At 52.9% G+C, this 17,959-nt stretch overlaps 2 protein-coding genes across 4 annotated transcripts; one reads left to right on the top strand and one right to left on the bottom strand.

Annotated features, from left to right (window-relative positions):
• Positions 1–652: 652 nt before the first annotated feature.
• On the top strand, positions 653–5,600 carry NPAS4 (neuronal PAS domain protein 4). Of its 3 annotated transcripts, XM_036323932.1 has the most exons (8): positions 653–976; positions 1,677–1,828; positions 1,975–2,077; positions 2,196–2,457; positions 2,636–2,745; positions 3,086–3,221; positions 3,359–4,794; positions 5,477–5,600. In XM_036323932.1, the coding sequence occupies exons 1-8, from the start codon at positions 802–804 to the stop codon at positions 5,503–5,505; spliced, it is 2,403 nt and encodes an 800-aa protein (XP_036179825.1). In that variant the 5' UTR covers positions 653–801; the 3' UTR covers positions 5,506–5,600. The 3 variants fall into 3 exon arrangements, with proteins under 3 accessions (XP_036179825.1, XP_036179824.1, XP_036179826.1); XM_036323931.1 differs by lacking the exon at positions 5,477–5,600 and having other exon boundaries at positions 3,359–5,405; XM_036323933.1 differs by lacking the exons at positions 653–976; positions 1,677–1,828; positions 1,975–2,077; positions 2,636–2,745 and having other exon boundaries at positions 2,286–2,457.
• Positions 5,601–9,181: 3,581 nt separating this feature from the next.
• Positions 9,182–11,992, bottom strand: MRPL11 (mitochondrial ribosomal protein L11). The gene is made up of 5 exons (XM_036326549.1): positions 11,784–11,992; positions 11,337–11,432; positions 10,768–10,861; positions 10,509–10,668; positions 9,182–9,467 (listed from the first exon to the last, which is right to left on the bottom strand). The coding sequence occupies exons 1-5, from the start codon at positions 11,904–11,906 to the stop codon at positions 9,356–9,358; spliced, it is 585 nt and encodes a 194-aa protein (XP_036182442.1). The 5' UTR covers positions 11,907–11,992; the 3' UTR covers positions 9,182–9,355.
• Positions 11,993–17,959: the final 5,967 nt, after the last annotated feature.

Genomic DNA, 17,959 nt, shown 5'->3' with positions numbered 1-17,959 from the left:
TTTCCACCCCACCCCCGCGTCACTCCCCTGCTAAAGCACCAAGGCCTGGCTTGGGGACGGGGTGGGGGAAGGAGGCTGGTTCTTTGAAAGTGACTAAGGCAGTCCCAGACTCAGGAATCCTGGAGAGAAGCCCTAGCCGCGACCTATCCCGCGGAGGCTAACACGGCCCTTCTTCCCCTCGTGTGAAGGTGACTTTTGGCTCGCAGCTAGGAAGCGGGGGTTTGTGGACAACCATGCCCCCTTTTTCTTATCTCCTTTAAAAATCGACGTCGGAACCAACCCCTCCTGGCCCTCTGCAGCCTCTCCTGCCAGGGGCTTCTGGCCGCCTCCACCCTTGCCCTGCCGCTTCCCTGGGCTGAGCACACTCGGACGCCTGGGCCCCTGCAGCCCCTTCAGGCCTTCCTAACGCAGCACCTGCCCCTCCGCAGCCTCCTCTCTCCCCCTCCCGCCGGCACCCCTCCTGCTCTCGTTCTACGTCACGGGATGACGTAGGAAGCCGGGGAGGGAGGAGGAGCGCCTGCCAGTGGCTCCTGCTGCAGTTTGCTTAGCCCAGCCTCCCGCTTTCCCGCCCCCCTTTCTCTAAATCGTGCCCCCCCACGCCTGACAGGAGCTATATAAGGCGGAACGAGGCAGGCGAGGGAGGCAGCGCAGCGGAGCGGAGCCCAGGAGAGGAGAGGAGAGAGCGAGCTGGAGCGAGAGCCGGAGCGAGAGCCGGGGAAGCGAGGAGGAAGAAGCCACCGGCTTCGGGACAGGACCGCAGGTGCTCGGAGCGCCGGAGCGGGAGCCCCGCAGCCGCCAGGCATGTACCGCTCCACCAAGGGCGCCTCCAAGGCGCGCCGCGACCAGATCAACGCGGAGATCCGGAACCTCAAGGAGCTGCTGCCGCTGGCCGAAGCGGACAAGGTCCGGCTGTCCTACCTGCACATCATGAGTCTCGCCTGCATCTACACTCGCAAGGGCGTCTTCTTCGCCGGAGGTGAGCAGACTGGGGCTTTTGGAGACCCGAGTTGGCCGACACTGGGGACCGTGGAGCTAAGGGAACGCTCTGGGGCTGCCGCATGCCCAGGATGGCACGTTGGTGAGCTGGGAGAGAAGGGATCAGGGACTAAGGAACTCCCACTTTTCCTTCCGAGCTCTGTCCAGACTTCAGCTTAGTTCTGGGTGGGGAATAGAGAGCCTGGACGGTGTCCCTAGCGCCAGACTTATGCAAGGAAGAGAGCCAGGACACAATGGCCCCAGTTCCCACCCGCGCAGAGGCGCTCCCGGAGCCCGAGAGGAAAGCCCGGGAACTTGCAGAGATAGAGTCGCCAAAGCCTGCGGGAGCGCAGCCTCGGCTCGCGACGCTGAAAGGGCTTCTGCCGCTGTTGAAGCGCTGTCCACGGTGCAGACAGCACCGCCGGGTGGTGAGGCGCTGTCCGCGGTGCTGAATGCCCGCGCGTCTCTGTAGCGCTGCCCGCGGTCCTGACGTTCAGAGATGCAGGAAAGCTCAGCCCCGACTTGGAAGTCCAGCAACAGGTTCCCTAGGCAAGAACCGCGGGCAGTGGGTCCAGAGGTGTGTGCAGAGGCAGGACCATGAGAAATTCCTCTGGATTTTCTGAAGTTCATTCCGTGCCTTCCTCACTTTTTCTTTGACTCCTGGTCTTACTCCTGACTCACCATGTCTTCTCACCCCACAGGTGCTCCTCTGGGGGCCCCCACAGGGCTTCTCTCAACTCAAGAGCTTGAAGACATAGTGGCCGCACTACCTGGCTTCCTGCTTGTATTCACCGCGGAGGGGAAGCTGCTGTATCTGTCTGAGAGTGTGAGCGAGCATCTGGGCCACTCCATGGTGAGTGCTGAGGGCCAGGGCACAGATGGGACACAATGAGCTTTCTACTTCTGGGAGCAAGGGTTTATACCCTGCAAGATGCTATTTGTCAAAGATTGGCTCTTGACGCCTTCACTAATGATCATCTCCTCTTCACCTTTCTCCAGGTGGACCTGGTTGCCCAGGGCGACAGCATCTACGACATCATTGACCCAGCGGACCACCTAACTGTGCGCCAGCAACTCGCCCTGCCCTCTGCCCTAGACACCGGTGAGCACTCCTTTCTCTCTTCCTCAATCCAATCTCCCTTCTGCTGCCTTGCCCCTCCCCATCTGCCATCTCTCTCAGCCATTTGCCTTCTTATCAGTTTTCCTCTTCACTCACCTAGATCGCCTCTTCCGCTGTCGCTTCAACACCTCCAAGTCGCTGAGGCGCCAGAGTGCAGGCAACAAGCTGGTGCTTATTCGAGGCCGGTTCCATGCTCACCCACCTGGAGCCTACTGGGCAGGAAACCCTGTGTTCACAGCCTTCTGTGCTCCACTGGAGCCACGACCCCGTCCTGGTCCTGGGCCTGGGCCTGCTTCGCTCTTCTTGGCCATGTTCCAGAGCCGTCATGCTAAGGACCTGGCCCTACTGGACATCTCTGAGAGGTAAGCCCACAGTGTGTAGACCCCAGGAGGAAAGCAGGCCAGAGATGAGGGGACCCTAGATTCTGGAGTCAGGGGCAGGGAGGATGGGATCTAAAGGACCAGAGGACCTGGGAGGGAGTGAGAGGCCATGGCAAGCAGGGAAAACAGAAAGCTGACCTCACCCTTTCCGCTTTCCCAGTGTCCTAATCTACCTGGGCTTTGAGCGCAGTGAACTGCTCTGTAAATCATGGTATGGACTGCTGCACCCTGAGGACCTGGGCCACGCTTCTGTTCAACACTACCGCCTGTGTGAGTGTCCAGAAAAGCTGGGGACGAGACAGGGAGCTGGGAAAGGGCATGGGAGATCCTACCAGGAAGGTCTGGTCAAGGCTGATGCTGGGGAGGCACCAGAGGCCAGCAGTTTTGGATGCTATAGGGTGCACATTAGGTGAGGAGTAAAGGTGAAAATAGCACCAGAACTGGGGGACTCCCAATGGTGAGGCCAAGGTGGGGAGCTGAGTGGTACAGGTTAGGGTAGTCAGAAGAGGATGTTATGGGTCCCAAACTCAGTGGAGAGGCCAGTGGGGTGATAGTTTAGGTGATGTTATGTGATATGTGTCCTAACTCTGCATTTTTTCTTTCCCTTCAGTGGCTGAGAGTGGAGATGTTCAGGCAGAGATGGTAGTGAGACTGCAGGCCAAGCCTGGAGGCTGGGCATGGATTTATTGCCTGTTATACTCAGAAGGTCCAGAGGGCCCCATTACTGCCAATAACTACCCGATCAGGTGAGCTGCGAGGCAGAAGCCTGAGCGGGGGTGGGGAGGAAGGCAGCTGATGGGGGGCATGGAGGAGATACAAATCTGGGAACTGCTCTGGGAATGGGCACCAAATCCTTACTGGCTATCTCTTCTCTCCTCCCCAGTAACACAGAGGCCTGGAGCCTCCGCCAGCAGCTGAACTCTGAAGACACTCAGGCAACCTATGTCCTGGGTACCCCGACCATATTGCCCTCATTCCCTGAGAACATCCTTTCCCAGGGACAGTGCTCCAGCCGTAACCCACTCTTTGCCCCAACCCTGGGGGCTCCCAGAAGCACCAGTTTCCCCCCTGCTCCTGAAATGGGTGCTGTCTCAACACCAGAAGAGCTTCCCCGACCTCCCAAAGAGCTGGGCTTCAGTTACCTGACGTTCCCACCTCGCTCTGAGCCTCCTCTTCAAGCCGACCTGAGCAAGGATCTTGTGTGCACCCCACCCTACACACCCCACCAGCCAGGAGGCTGTGCCTTCCTCTTCAGCCTCCATGAGCCCTTCCAAGCCCACTTGTCCACTCCATCCAGCTCTCTCCAAGAACAGCTGACTCCAAGCGCCGTGACCTTCTCCGATCAACTGACGCCCAGTAGTGCCACCTTCTCAGATCCACTGACTAGCCCACTACAAGGCCAGCTGACCAAAACCTCAGCCAGAAGCTACGAAGATCAGTTGACTCCCTGCACCACCAACTTCCCAGACCAGCTGCTTCCCAGCACTGCTCCCTTCCCCGAGCCTCTGGGCAGCCCTGCCCATGAGCAGCTGACTCCTCCCAGCACAGCATTCCCGGCACATCTGAACAGCCCCGGCCAAGCTTTCCCAGAACAACTGAGCCCCAATCCCAGCAAGACTTACTTCGCCCAGGAGGGATGCAGTTTTCTCTATGAGAAGTTGCCTCCAAGCCCCAGCAGCCCTGGTAATGGGGACTGCACACTCCTGGCCCTCGCCCAGCTCCGGGGCTCCCTCTCTGTGGACGTCCCCCTGGTGCCCGAAGGCCTGCTTACACCTGAGGCCTCTCCAGTCAAGCAGAGTTTCTTCCACTACTCCGAGAAGCAGCAGAATGAGATAGACCGTCTCATCCAGCAGATCAGCCAATTGGCTCAGGGCATGGACAGGCCCTTTTCAGCTGATGCTTGTGCAGGCGGGCTGGAGCCACTTGGGGGGCTGGAGCCCCTGGACTCCAACCTGTCCCTGTCAGGGTCTGGCCCTCCTGTGCTCAGCCTGGATCTGAAACCCTGGAAATGCCAGGAGCTGGACTTCCTGGTTGACCCTGGGAACATATTCCTGGAAGAGGTGCCTGTGGAAGACATCTTCATGGACCTCTCTACCCCAGACCCCAATGGGGAATGGAGTTCAGAGGATACTGAGGCAGCGGTCCCAGGAGGGGCCCTGTCGCCTTGCAACAACCTGTCCCCAGAAGACCACAGCTTCCTGGAGGACCTGGCCACATATGAAACCGCCTTTGAGACAGGTGTCTCAGCATTCCCCTACGATGGGTTTCCTGATGAGTTGCATCAACTCCAGAGCCAAGTTCAAGACAGCTTCCATGAAGGTGAGTCCAGCCCAGAAGTTCAAGAACTCAAGTCCCTGTCCTGCCAGCGAGATACTGGGTGGAATTAGTAAATTCCCCTCTCTGTACCTCAACTTTATTAATGGGATAATATTGTCTGCTGCCTAGGGTAGCAGTGAGAATAAGAACTAATGAAAAATAATCTGGAAATTCCTGACAAGTAGGCCTGAAGGGCAGGGGTTAGGGGTGTGGGATAAATGCAAGAGGATCCTTCACTAATGGTTTCTCCTCCTTAACTCTGTGAAGGACCTAGATCAGCCATCATCACCCTATTTTATAGATGAAGACAATCAAGGTCCCAGGGTTAAAGAAACTTGCCTAAGGCCACACACAAACTGATGGAGGAGGCATCAGAGCCCCATCTCAGTATTCTTACCCCCTAAAGGGGATACAGACTAAGCGTTTGTAGGCATTTGGAAAAGTAAGAGAGGCTGCCTGCTATGGCTCCATCCATGCCAAAACTATAGCCATGGCTTCACTTCATCTGTCCAAATTGCTCCCTTTCCTGCTGAACCGCTGGTGATCATTCAGTCATTGGGCCAACATATTTGAAGCCCATACTATGTGCCACATCCTCAGCATATCTTTCCTAATAGGCCTACTGATTGTCCTCTCTCTCTCTCTCTCTCTCTCTCTCTCTCTCTCTCTCTCTCTCTCTCTGCAGATGGAAGTGGAGGGGAACCAACGTTTTGAATAAGTCTGTGACTTAACGTCGTCAAGTATGGCATATTGTCATCAAGACGTGGAGCTGCTCTCCACCCCCCCGGGACTGTTGGGGGGATTCTAGGGGCTGGAGGGGGATATATCTGATTCCCCAGGCCCTGCAGGATTGGGTGGGGGGAGGAGGGAGGGTTAGGGAGGGGAGCTTCTTTTTAATATTTAGAGACTTCCAGCAATCCCAGTTTCCATTTCAATCTGTATTCACTCGTAGTGAGTTTCCTTGAATGGGATTTCAAGTGGAGAATGGGGGAGTCTCACTTACCCCCTGCGCTGCCCCATGGGCTTGGGCCAGTTCTCCACGCCTGGGGGCCAAGCCACCCCTGGGCCTTGGTGGGGGAAAGGCAGCACCCATTCGGGCCAGCCTGTGCCCCGAGGGGCTCTTGACACCCACGTAGAATTCTCTACACACCAGTAACGGGATTTCAATTCCGATGGACTCTGCCGCCCTGGCGGCCTTCTTGTGACTTTTGCGCCCCGCACCTGGGGTGGGGGGCGTGAAGAGACGCTACGTTTCTTTCCGATGGAGGAAGGCAGACCTGCCGCTGTCACACGTGTGCTTGCACGAGTGCGTGTACCTGGTGCAGGACTCACCCGGCTGCCAGACTGCCTGGGCCTGCCCAGGTGGCCACCTCGTGGTGCTGTGGTGACTTTGTAGCCAACTTTATAATAAAGTCCAGTTTGCCTTTTTGGTACCTCTGGTGTCATGCTGTAAAGAGGGAAGGGGGGGGACCTGAGAAGGTTGGGAGGCCCAGATGGGAGTGTGGGGGTCTGGAAGTAAAGCCTGGACCTGCAGACAGCCTGGCATTTCTTGATTCACTCATTCGCTCATTCCTTTGTTCATGAAACATCTGAATGCACAGTGTGCTGTCCACCCTGTGCTGGAAGCTGGAGAGTTTGGAGCTGAAACAGCAGATGCCACAACTTGCCTTCAAAATGCCAGAGGGTATTGGCATCTCCTCCATGTTCAGGCTTGAAGTGCTGACAGTGTGGGAGCAGCAGAAGGGCCTGGGGATGGGTAGCGGATTCCGCTTGGCATTTTCCTGGGGGTGGGTTGGAAGTCTCAGGACATGAGTTCCTCTCTTCAGCCTGGTCCTGCAGGGAAACAGCTTCCCTTGGTGGCCTGTTGGAAATGATAACCACCTTGCGTGGGCCTTTCAGCTGACAAACACTTTTATATCCCTCATTCACTGCAGCGAAGCCTCTCAACAGGCCTATTAGCGCCATTTCACTAAGAAAAGGAGTGTCACAGGGAAAAAGTGATTTCCCCCGCAGTCGGTGAGAGCCATAAGTGGGCAACACGTCATCTGCATCCAAGCCCTGGGCCGGGTCCTCTGCCCCCAAAGCCCGTGAACCACCATCTCAAATCACCCCGTCCCAGTTACCTGAGAGGGCAGGCTTGAACTGGAGCAGGGAGCCTCTTCCCTCCAGGTCTGCATACTAAAGCTTTCAAAAATACTGTTTTTCTCCGAGCCTGAGGGCCCAACAGCCACAGTGAATGGTAGGGGGGGAAAATGAAAATTAGGAGACAGAAAGGCCTGGATTTAAATTCACCAACGTTTTGCTGAGTGGAACCTGAGCCTGAGTTTCTTCTCAGGTAAATTGGGGCTGGAGTCCAGCCGGTGTGGCTCAGTGGTTGACTGTCCATTTATGAACCAGGAGGCCCAGGTTGTGGGCTGGATCCCCAGTAGGGGGTGTGCAAGAGGCAGCTGATCAATGATTCTATGTCATCGTTGATGTTTCTATCTCTCTCTCCCTCGCCCTTCCTCTCTGAAATCAATAAACAAAAATATATAAGAAAAAAGCACTTCACTGGTGATCGGTGGAGGTGGTGGGTGATAGGAGAGAGTGTGCGTTTTGTTGAGAAGGCAGGTGACTTCAGGAAGAGACCCTGGCCACCAAGTTAGTTGGAGAGAAAAAAATTAGAAGAGCCAATAGCTCCACCTGCTGGACAAAGAAGTGTCTGCTTCTGTTCCTCTCGGAGCTTTATAGCTCAGACCGGATGAATGGATATACTGAGGCCCCGGGAGAGGAAAGGACTCGCCTAATGGCATTCTCACATCTGACTCTCAGCCAGTTCTCTTCCTACGGATACCAGACTCTGCCCTGGGGGCAGAATGTGGGAGAAAGAGCTCAAGTTTTGGGGTCATGAAGGCTGAGTTCAAGTGCTGGCTCTGCAGCCTCATTTCTTCATGTGATAAATAGTATTTACAATACCTACATGTGGCAGTGTTCTGGGTGCTGGCAATACAACAGCGAACAAGGCACAAGGTCCCTGGGCTCCCAGAGCCTGCATTCTAGCTGTGGGAGACATAAAAACTAAACAGTCTGCAAGAAGTGCACAGTATGTCGTTCAGTAAGGGAAAGAACCAGTTCTCTGAAGGCAGGAACTGTGTCTCTCACATTTATTCTGTAGTAGGAGCACTGAGCCCAGTACCTGATAATGAGCCACTCAAAAACTGTTTTGCAAATGATGTCCATCCTAAGTTTGTGTGTGCGTGATATATATTAAATGTTTATTGATTTTTAGAGAGGAAGGGAGAGGGACAGAAACATCATCAATTGACTGCCTCCTGCACACCTCCACTGGGGATCGAGCCTGCAACCTGGGCATGTGCCCTTACTGAGAATCAAACCGTGACCCCTTGGGTCATGCTCAACCACTCAACCATACCCAGCGGGGCTGTATATATATTTCTTAATACAAACAAAATACCCAACAGTTGTTTTATTGCTGCTTCTGAGGACTTGGTTAAATGAATTACGGTCCACCCATAAGACAAAATACTAAGCAGTCATCAAAAATTGCTTAGATAATGAAAAACGTTCTAAATAATTGCCAAGTTAAAAGTAAAATACAACAGTATCTAGAGTATGACACCACTTTATTTTTTTTTTTTAAAGTTACATATAAATACATGCACCAAGTAAAAAGAGTAGAAAAGATATATACTTAAATACTGTTAGGAGTCTCATCTGGGTGGTGGGATTACCCAAACTGGGGTGTGTTATTTTCCAAATCTCAGTGCAAAACCAAGAGACTAGCATGTAACAGGTGTTCAGTAAACGTGAATCCATTTCTGCCCTGACTCCTCTTCTCTGCAAGGACAAGTCCTTGATGCTCTGGGGAATGGGGGGAAACAAAAGGCCAGGGCTCCCTCAGGTCTTAGCCCGCCTCGGGCAGGGACCTCCTGAAGCTTTGCTTCTTCCCTGGGCCTGTAGCCACGAGCCCTAGTTCACATTCAGCTAACACCTGATCCAGTGCCAGGATCAGCTTCGTGGAGGGACCTGAGGCACTTGTGCAGCAACACTGTTGGGGCTGTGACCTGAAGTCACCACAGGCGTCTGTTTCTGTTGAACTGGCAAGTCCCCACGAGTTAAGAAATGTTTCTGATTACAGCACAAGCAACACCTGCTGCTTCTGTACACACGAGCCCCAGCGTTCGCAGCCCCCACCTACCCTGCTCGTTTTGTCATCGGTGGGGGGAGGGCTACTCCCCCGACCTCTGCCACCGATTCCACCTGGACAAGTTGCTCTGCTTGGCTGAGCCGCGGATCATGCATCTGAGAAGCAGCATGAAGAGCCCTACTGTCTGTGTTGCCACCATCAGGACTGGTCCCTTTCCCCTAGGGCCCTAAGAAGAACTCCAGAGAGGGTGACAAAAGATGTTTATTTAGGCTGAATCCCCTGATACATCCATACGTGTAAAAATATATAATCTAAGTCGGGGCAATAATAATCAGGTGGGTGTCATCTCCCCTTCTCCCCTTTGGCACAGCCTTCCCAGCTGCTCCCTTCAAAATTCTGGAGTGTGCAGGACAGGGGTCACTTCTTGGCAGCGGCAGCTTCTGCCTGAGCCGCTAAATCGGCCTCTTTCTGAGCCTCCAAGAATATGGCTCGCTCCTTCTGGAAAGCTGCCAGCTCTTCCGAACTGAGGCTGCGAGCACAAAAAAACAGATGGTAAGTGAGAGGCCCACGTCATTGTCTCAGAATCCTTTCTCCACTCCTGGACTTCTCCTACCTTTGCTCATCTGTTTCCTGTGCCAGGAATGTCACCCCACCATCCTCACCACCTCTGCCTTTTGTTCCCTTCTTTAAGCCCTATGGTCCTTTGAGGCCCCGGCTATAACTCAGCCCAGATGAACTGGCTCTTCCTCTGTGCCCCACAACACTTTGTGCAATAAAGTCTTTGGGCATGCGTGCCTCCCCCTGAACAGGAACCAGACGTACTCACTTCTGTACTCTCAGCAAAAGTAAAGATTTGAGAAAAGTGAAGCCCATTCTTGTTCCCTGCTTAACCCCACTTCTTTTGGGAAACGACCGGCAGCAAAAGACCAGTAAAGGGTTGAGAGCTGACCCTGCTGTTGTCTGGGCTAGACGCCCTCTCACCTAACATCTCACTTCAAAGACACAATTGCTGAGGTCATCTGAAGCCCAAGGTGGGGGCCCCTGTTGGCCTGGCTTCTCTCACACTATTTCCTATTCTGCCTGTAATGCCGGATTGTATACCAGATTACACTGAACTTCTCTGCTGCACTCTTTCACCTTCCATCCTTCACAGGACTCTCCACTTTTTGGAATGCTTGCCCCCAGTCCTTGACTTCCTTTTCCAGGTCTCGTCACCTCTCCTACAAAGTTCCCATTGACACACCAGGCAAATCAGGAGTCCTACACCTTGTTCTCAAGACAGCTGTCATTCAACACTGCCTGTCTGCAGTCTAATGCTCCATCTGTGCATCTGCCTCCAGCTCTGGACTGTGAGTTCCTTAAAAGTGGGGCCAAGCATGGCTATCTAGTTCCCTCTAAGACGTAGAAGGTCCTTAACAAGTGCATTCAAATGAATGAATGGGGCTCCCAAGACTCTAAGGTCCTCTGACTCAGACGCGGACTCTCCCACTAATGTGCACACTCTGTCTTGCCCCGAAGTCAAGAGCTGTCCAGGTCCTCCCCTGGCACTGTGCTTCCCCAGAACACTCACTTCTTCACCACACGAATGCCCAGGGAGCGGGCAGAGCCGATGATGGAGCGGACAACAGAGGACAGGGGCATGTCCCGCAGGACGAAGGCATCGTCCTGAGCTTTGACACAAGCAATCTCATACACGTGCTTCAAGGTCACCAGGCCTGCCACCTCCTTCCCTGGAAAGAAGAAACAAATAGCCCTTTGGGTGTCACTGCCTCCTTCAGACCCCCCCCCCCCCCCCCGCCCAAATTCCAGGGGCCTACCCAGACCCTTACCTGTCTGCCGGGCCCCTTTTTCAATCCCAGCAGCTGCCTTCAGGAAGTAGGTGACAGTGGGTTGTCCTATCTTGATTTCAAACGTCCTGTCGGGCTTAATGAAAAAAAAAAGAAGAAATGCGATAATATCTCTTCCTGCCTCTCCCAACCCCAGCTGCCCCAACCAAGGGGACTTCTAACTTCCCATCTCCCCTTCCCTTGAGTCCCTTTCTGATGGCGTCCCTCCAAAAGACCACAAACCCACAAGAGAAATAAATCTGTAGCAAACAGCCGTGTCCCCTCGGGTCCAGGCCCAGCTCTGCTCAGGAAGCCCCAAGGCAGTGAACGGCCAATGGAAGGCCTGCGACCCGGCGGGAGGGCTTGGAAAAGGGGCCCTCGTCTCCCCTGCGTGGATGGGGAACGCGGGACCCAGGAACAGGAGGAGACCGTCCCGAGTGAGGAACGGGGGGGGGGGGGGGGGGGGGGGACGGACCCGGAGACCCGTCCCGAGCCTGCGGGCGCCGGGGGGGGGGGGGGGGGCGGGGGAGGGAGGAAAAGGAGCTGGGCTCGCAGTCGCGATCGATCGGCACCTTCACGAAGATCTTGGTGGGCAAAGGGATGCCTTCTTTGATGTCCTTCGTCTTCTCGTTGAACTCCTTGCAGAACTGGTTGATGGAGACGCCTCGCTGTGGCGGAAGCACAGGGGCTCGTACAGGGAGGAAGGAGGCTCCCTCCCTCCCCGGAGCCTCCCTCCCTCCCGCTTCCATCTCCAAGTCTCCCTGTCCCCTTCCTCTTCCCTCCACCCAGATCCAACGACCACTGAGAGCCGGTGCTGTGCAGGCAGCAGCCCTCCTGTCCTCACCACAGTCCGCTGGGGACGGGCTGAGGAGGCGGGGCCTCCAGGAGGCACATTAGCTTGTGGGTAGCAGAACCGCGCTAGGAACCGAGGCCTCCCCGGCTCCCGAGCCCGCCCCCTCCGCCCCAGCACCAGCTCCCGCCCTCCCGCGCCTTCCACGCCGAGATCCCGCGCGCTGCACCTGACCCAGGACCGGCCCTAGAGGGGGCCCCGGCATGGCCTGGCCCGCTCGCACGATGGTCCGGATCACGCCGCCGACCTCGGGTTTCTTGGCCGCCCGAGTGGCCCGGATGAGCTTCGACATGATGCGGGGTTCACTACCTTCGTTCAGTCGGGTCAACAGCAAGACCGACGGCTCTGGGCGCCGCCATCTTGTGTCAGAGGTCACGGGTCCTCTCTTTAGGTTAGGGCTGGTGAAGCCCAAGAAGAGCAGAGTTGTTTCGGTCCTCCAACGAGTAAGACAAAAAGGGTGATATAAAGAAAAAAAAAACTTTTACTTTGCCCTCTGGAGATAGAGGAAGGACCCGAACGGTTCGGGTACACACATTTCTCCCGAAGAGCACGCAGGCAGTACTTCGGACAGCTAAACTCGAGAAGGCCCTTACTGTCCGCACAGCATTGTGGGTATGGTAGTTTTGACGGCTTTGCAAATCCCGCAGGTGGCTGTGCGCTGGGGCGCTAGCGGCTGGACATGGCGATTGTCCTTGGGTTTGAAATGAACCTAGAGCTCATTTCCTCACCTGTTGTCCAAAGGCGGTATGGTTAAGAGTACAGACTCTGGAAGCAAACTGCCCGGTGGCTCCTCTTGCTGCCTGTGAACTTGATGAAGTTTGGACCCCCAATGTACACAGGATAAAAAGATTCACTGGGCTACAAGGAGAAAGGGGAAAGAGGGAAGTGGAGTGATGAGAAAGGTAGGAGTCCCAGCTGGAAAGGCCAGTAGCCTGCTTCCCAGTGGGTTAATGGAGCCCAGAAAAGTGGTTCAGGCCAGAGGTCTGTGGGTGGCTAATCCCACTCCACAAGGAGGCAGCAAGGCCCTGGTGAGGGCCCTAGCTGGGTGGCTCAGTGGATAGAGCGTAGTCCTGCGGACTGAATGGTCCCGGGTTGGATTCCTGTCAAGGGCACATGCCCGGGTTGCAGGCTCCATCCCCAGTAGGGGGCGTGCAGGAGGCAGCCGATTGATGATTCTCTCTCATCCTTGACGTTTCTATCTCTCTCCCTCTCCCTTCCTCTCTGAAAGCAATATTAAAAAGAAAAAAGACCCTGAGGAGGGAACAGCTGAAGGCTGGGCAGAAATGACTGCTTTGAAGGGTGACATGGAGAGAACAGAAGCTGCCAGCCCTGAAGGGCATGGCTGACCAGCTAGAGGTGTCTCAGGGTGAAGTCCAGTCAGGCCGTCTCCATGGGGACCTGTGTGAATGGACGACATTGGGTGCCAGAGACATTCTGCTGAGATGTGTACCTGTCACACACAGTGCTCAGCCTGGTCCCCTGGAGGCCCCTGTAGCAGCAGGACAGCAGAGACGGAGGAAGGCAGGGGGAGGAGTGGGCTGAGCTTCCTTCAGCCTTTGATCGAAGACATGGAGAGTTAGGGACCTAGAACTGCCCACTTACAGTTCACCCCTCTCCCTCAGCCCCCACAGTTCTCGCCAATCCTGCCATCCCCTCTGTGACTTCCCAGAGAGAAGGGGTGACATCCACTTTCTGTCTCTCCCAACATACTCTTGGGGCAAGTCCCATCACCTCTGTAGGCCTCACTTTTCTCAACTGTGAAAATAATAATAATAATAATAATAATAATAATAATAATAATAATAATACCTACCACCCAGAACTGTTGAGAGAATTTAATGAGATTACCCAGGTAAGGTGCTTAGCTCAGGTCTGGCATGTGATGTATGGTAAGCACTCTCTAAGGGTTAACTATTATTATTGTCACTTCAGACTTCATCTTTCCTTGGCTGAACACTCAGACAGCCCCCTTTATGGTCTCTCTGCCTCCATTCTTGCCCCATCAATCTATCCTCTCCAACTCAGCGAGTGTCAGTTCCCTAAAACTTGTCAATGTCAATGCAGCTTCTTTTCCCAGAGTGTGGGTCTTGGTCCATCTGAGACACTTATTAAAATTCAGTTCTCTGGGATCCTCCTCCAGTCCCAGGGGATCCTCCTGAGACTCACTGCTTTGTAAACTAAAGTCTACACTTGTTGGTATGGGATTCAAGACCCTGGAGCTAGCCAACTTCTCCATCCTGCTACTCCCTACCTCACACCATATCCTCAGCCACCCAGAGTGTGCACTTTCCTACCACTCTTCGCTCTCCTGGGCCTCCGTCTGTGCATATGTAGACCTGGACACTCTTTCTCGCCTTTTCTCCCCGGCTCCCTCTGCCTCCATACCCTTCAAGAAAATTATAAGGTTTTCCTCTTATAGGTTGAATTATCTCCACCCAAAAGTAATATATTGAAGCCCTAACTTATAGTGCCTCCAAATGTGAGAGGGCCTTTAAAGAAAGGTGATTAGTTAAAATGAGGCTGTTAGGTTGGGCCCTCATCCAATCTGACAGTTGTCCTTATAAGAGGAGATCAGGACACAGACAAGCACAGAGGAAAGACCATGTGAGGACACAAGGAGAGAGGTCTCAGAAGAAAACAGATTTGCCCACACATTGGTTGATTATAGGGATTTTTTCAAATTACAATTGTGACCTATCAGTGGGTTATGAAATTGATTTCATGAGTTTGACCAGCATTTTTAATGAAATAGAATAGAAAATAGAGTATATCACATAGAGTAAAGATAAGTGTTTTTGCCCTGGCTGGGTGGCTCAGTTGGTTTGAGTGTTGCCCCATGCACCAAAAGGTTTTGGGTTTCATTGCAGGTCAGGGCACACACAGGAGGCAACCAATCTATGTTTCTCTCTCACTTCAGTGTTTCTCTCTCTCCCTTCCTCTCTAGAATCAATAAAAACATATACTCACGTGAGGATTAAAAAAAAATTATAAGTGTTCTCATGAAACCTGTGTTTCCCTTGTGTGTCTGTATCGGATCACAATAAAAATGATCTCTTACTAATGCTCATGGGCCAGCCTCCCCCCAACTAGAAAGCACTGCAGTGGCCTGTGTGACCCTAAAAAGCGAGGTTACATCTTGCTCATTCCTGCATGTCCAAGGCCTAACCTTGGACCTGGCACGCAGTAGGCCTTTGGGAAATATTGATGGAACAAATGTAATGATCCTTGCATGTATTAGTTCCTGTGCTTCCACTGCTGTAACCCTAGTCTCAGCATCAACGTCTTTCCCCTGGATGACTACAACCTCCTAACAGCACCCCACTGTGACTCAGAGCCAGAGGCTGAAAGGGCTCCTGGCTCTCGAGGGAAAGGTGGCTGTGCAAGTCACTCCCGTGCACTGAAACTGGCTCCCTTGGTCCCGCTGGAAGGACACGTATTGCTTGTGGGTGCCGGCCAGGCAGTTCTGAAAAAACAGTCTCGGTTCTCAATTCAAGATGGCAAAGGATGGGCTTCTTCATAGAAGCAGCAAGACGTGGGAGACAAATACAGAATGAAACACAAACTGGTCACGCAACAGAAACTGAAGAGCATACAGGGACGGCAGGTGGACATCACCTAACGGCCACCAGCACAGGGCTGTGCAGGTGAGGCTGCCCTCTGAAGCATGCCCTCCTGCCCCGCATGTTCAGAAAACGAGGCTCCTGGAAGGCCTGTCCACAGCCTGGAGCACTAGTGTAGACATGGCTGTTGGAATCCAGAGGCAGAAAAATGGTCCTCCGGTGGCCACCCTGCCAGGAGTATACGGGGGTCACCCCCTTCCCTGAGGCCCAGGCTTCCTTCTGTAAGATAGTGGCACCCAATGACCTTCCTGGATATTGGTTACTGGACTGTGGGCCTGGCAAGTTCTGATCCCCAGATAGCATGTGACCTGGGAGTTGGAGGCCCTGCATTTCAATCCCATCTCTGGCTGTGGCTCAGGTTTTCTCATGGCTGCCTAGATCTCAGGCTCCCAATGGTTCAAAGTATGGGTGGAAACAGGTCACCTGTCCACTGCTTCCTGCTGGAATATTCTAGGGTTCTAAGCTTGCTTTTTGCTCTTATGCTATTCCCACTATCATTGTTTCTTGTGGCTTCCTGATTCCAAACCTGTGTTGCTTGTGCCTGATGTGGGGAGGATGGGGTCCAGATTACAGCTGCCTGCCTATAGGGGCTAGTACTGCCACACAGAAGGTGGCACACCCACACGAAAGACCTCAAATAAATACCCTTTCTCTAGCCCCACCCTGTGCTTGTACATTTTCTCTGCCAGGTCAGAAACAGGGAAGATGGGAAAAGAGACCTCATCTTTCCCCCACCCACCTCCAGTCTCTGACTCTCACTTTCCAGTGGGAATCCGTTTGCTTGTTACCAAGTCGGGGACTCCTATGCAGTCTGTGCAGCCTACTCTTCTGGCTTCCCCCACCTTTCTAATGAGTGGCTAATTGGCTTGGAAAAGACTGCCTTTAGTGAAAGAGACCTCTCCAAAGTTCTTAAACAGCTGTGCAAGACTATAAAGGGAATTAAAAATCCTAGATCAGAGAGAGGTTAGCAAGATTTTTTTCTGTAACAGCCAGAGAGTAAATGGCTTACAATCTCTGTTGGAATTCCAAGTCTCTCCTTATAGTGTGAAAGTAGTGCTCAGACTCTGCTCAGACTCTCTGAGAGAGGCCCACAAGCCAGGCTGGCCTCACAGGGCTCTGTCCAAGCTCGGCTCTCCGAGCGAGGTTCAGGGGGCCAGAGCCCGGCCTAGCCTCAGAGTCTCTCAATTTTTCTCTTTCTGTTCTTCTCTCCTTTCCTCTCTCTCTCTCTCTCTCTCTCTCTCTCTCTCTCTCTCTCTCTCAAAATCAATAAATAAACAATTTTAGTTAAAAAAGAAATAAACTTGTATCTTGTTCCTCTCTTTGTCTCCCCCCCCTTTTTGAAGCAATAGGGTTAAGATCTAGATCAGTGATGGCAAGCTTTTTGAGCTCGGCTTGTCAGCATTTTGAAAAACCCTAACTTAACTCTGGTGCCATGTCACATATAGAAATTTTTTGATATTTGCGACCATAGTAAAACAAAGACTTATATTTTTGATATTTATTTTATATATTTAAATGCCATTTAACAAAGAAAAATCAACCAAAAAAATGAGTTCGCGTGTCATAGGTTCGCCATCACTGATCTAGATTGATGGGAGAGAAGGGAGGGGCTGAACAAAGGGATTTCAGAACAACAGTGCATTTTTTAAAAAATATATTTTTATTGCCGAAACCGGTTTGGCTCAGTGGATAGAGCGTCAGTCTGTGGACTGAAAGGTCCCAGGTTCGATTCCGGTCAAGGGCATGTACCTGGGTTGCGGGCACATCCCCAGTAGGAGATGTGCAGGAGGCAGCTGATCGATGTTTCTCTTTCATCGATGTTTCTAACTCTCTATCTCTCTCCCTTCCTCTCTGTAAAAAAATCAATAAAATATATTTTAAAAAAATATATATTTTTGTATTGATTTCAGAGAGGAAAGGAGAGGAAGAGAGAGAGAGAAACACCAATGATGAGAGAGAATCATTGATCGGCTATCTCCTGCACGCCCCCAACTGGGGATTGAGCCCGCAATTTGGGCATGTGCCCTTGACAGGAATTGAACCCGGGACCTCTCAGTCCAGAGGCCGATGCTCTATCCACTGAGCAAAACTGGCCAGGGCTACTGCATTTTGTTTATTGTTGACAGTATCACAGATGTTCCCCAACCCTCTCCCTTTGAATACTACAAGTTTTTATCCCACTACGGGTAGATATTAAATTATTTCTATTTTATAAATAAGGATACTGAGGATAGAGAGATTAAGAAACTGGGGTTCGCCCTGACTGGTTTGGCTCAGTGGATAGAGCGTCAGCCTGCGGACTGAAGGGTCCCAGGTTCAATTCTGGTCAAGGGCATGTACCTTGGTTGTGGGCACATCCCCAGTAGGGGGTGTGCAGGAGGCAGCTGATCGATGTTTCTAACTCTCTATCCCTCTCTGTAAAAAAAAAATCAATAAAATATATATTTTTTAAAAGAAAGAAACTGGAGTTCTTGGCATAGAGCATGGGAGTTAAGAGCCAGAAACCAAGGCTGAACTTGGGCATCTGTGTCTGCTGATGGTATCCAGCTGTCCCTTCTTCTCCCCTATCTGGACAGTGCTGGGATCAGTCCCATCTCAGGCTTCTGGAGGCCCCTTCAGGTCTGGCTGTGCCCACCATGCAGCTCTGATCCTAGTTGATTCCAGCACTCTACGGCAGGAGAGATCACTGTCTTCCTGGTGTTGGGTGATAGCACTGGGCTCTGGA

The sequence above is a fragment of the Myotis myotis genome, unplaced genomic scaffold (genome assembly GCF_014108235.1).
Source record: "Myotis myotis isolate mMyoMyo1 unplaced genomic scaffold, mMyoMyo1.p scaffold_m19_p_10, whole genome shotgun sequence".
Classification (NCBI taxonomy): domain Eukaryota; kingdom Metazoa; phylum Chordata; class Mammalia; order Chiroptera; family Vespertilionidae; genus Myotis; species Myotis myotis.
The sequence above is the reverse complement of the archived record's forward strand: the minus strand, read 5'-3'. Positions and strand labels throughout refer to the sequence as shown.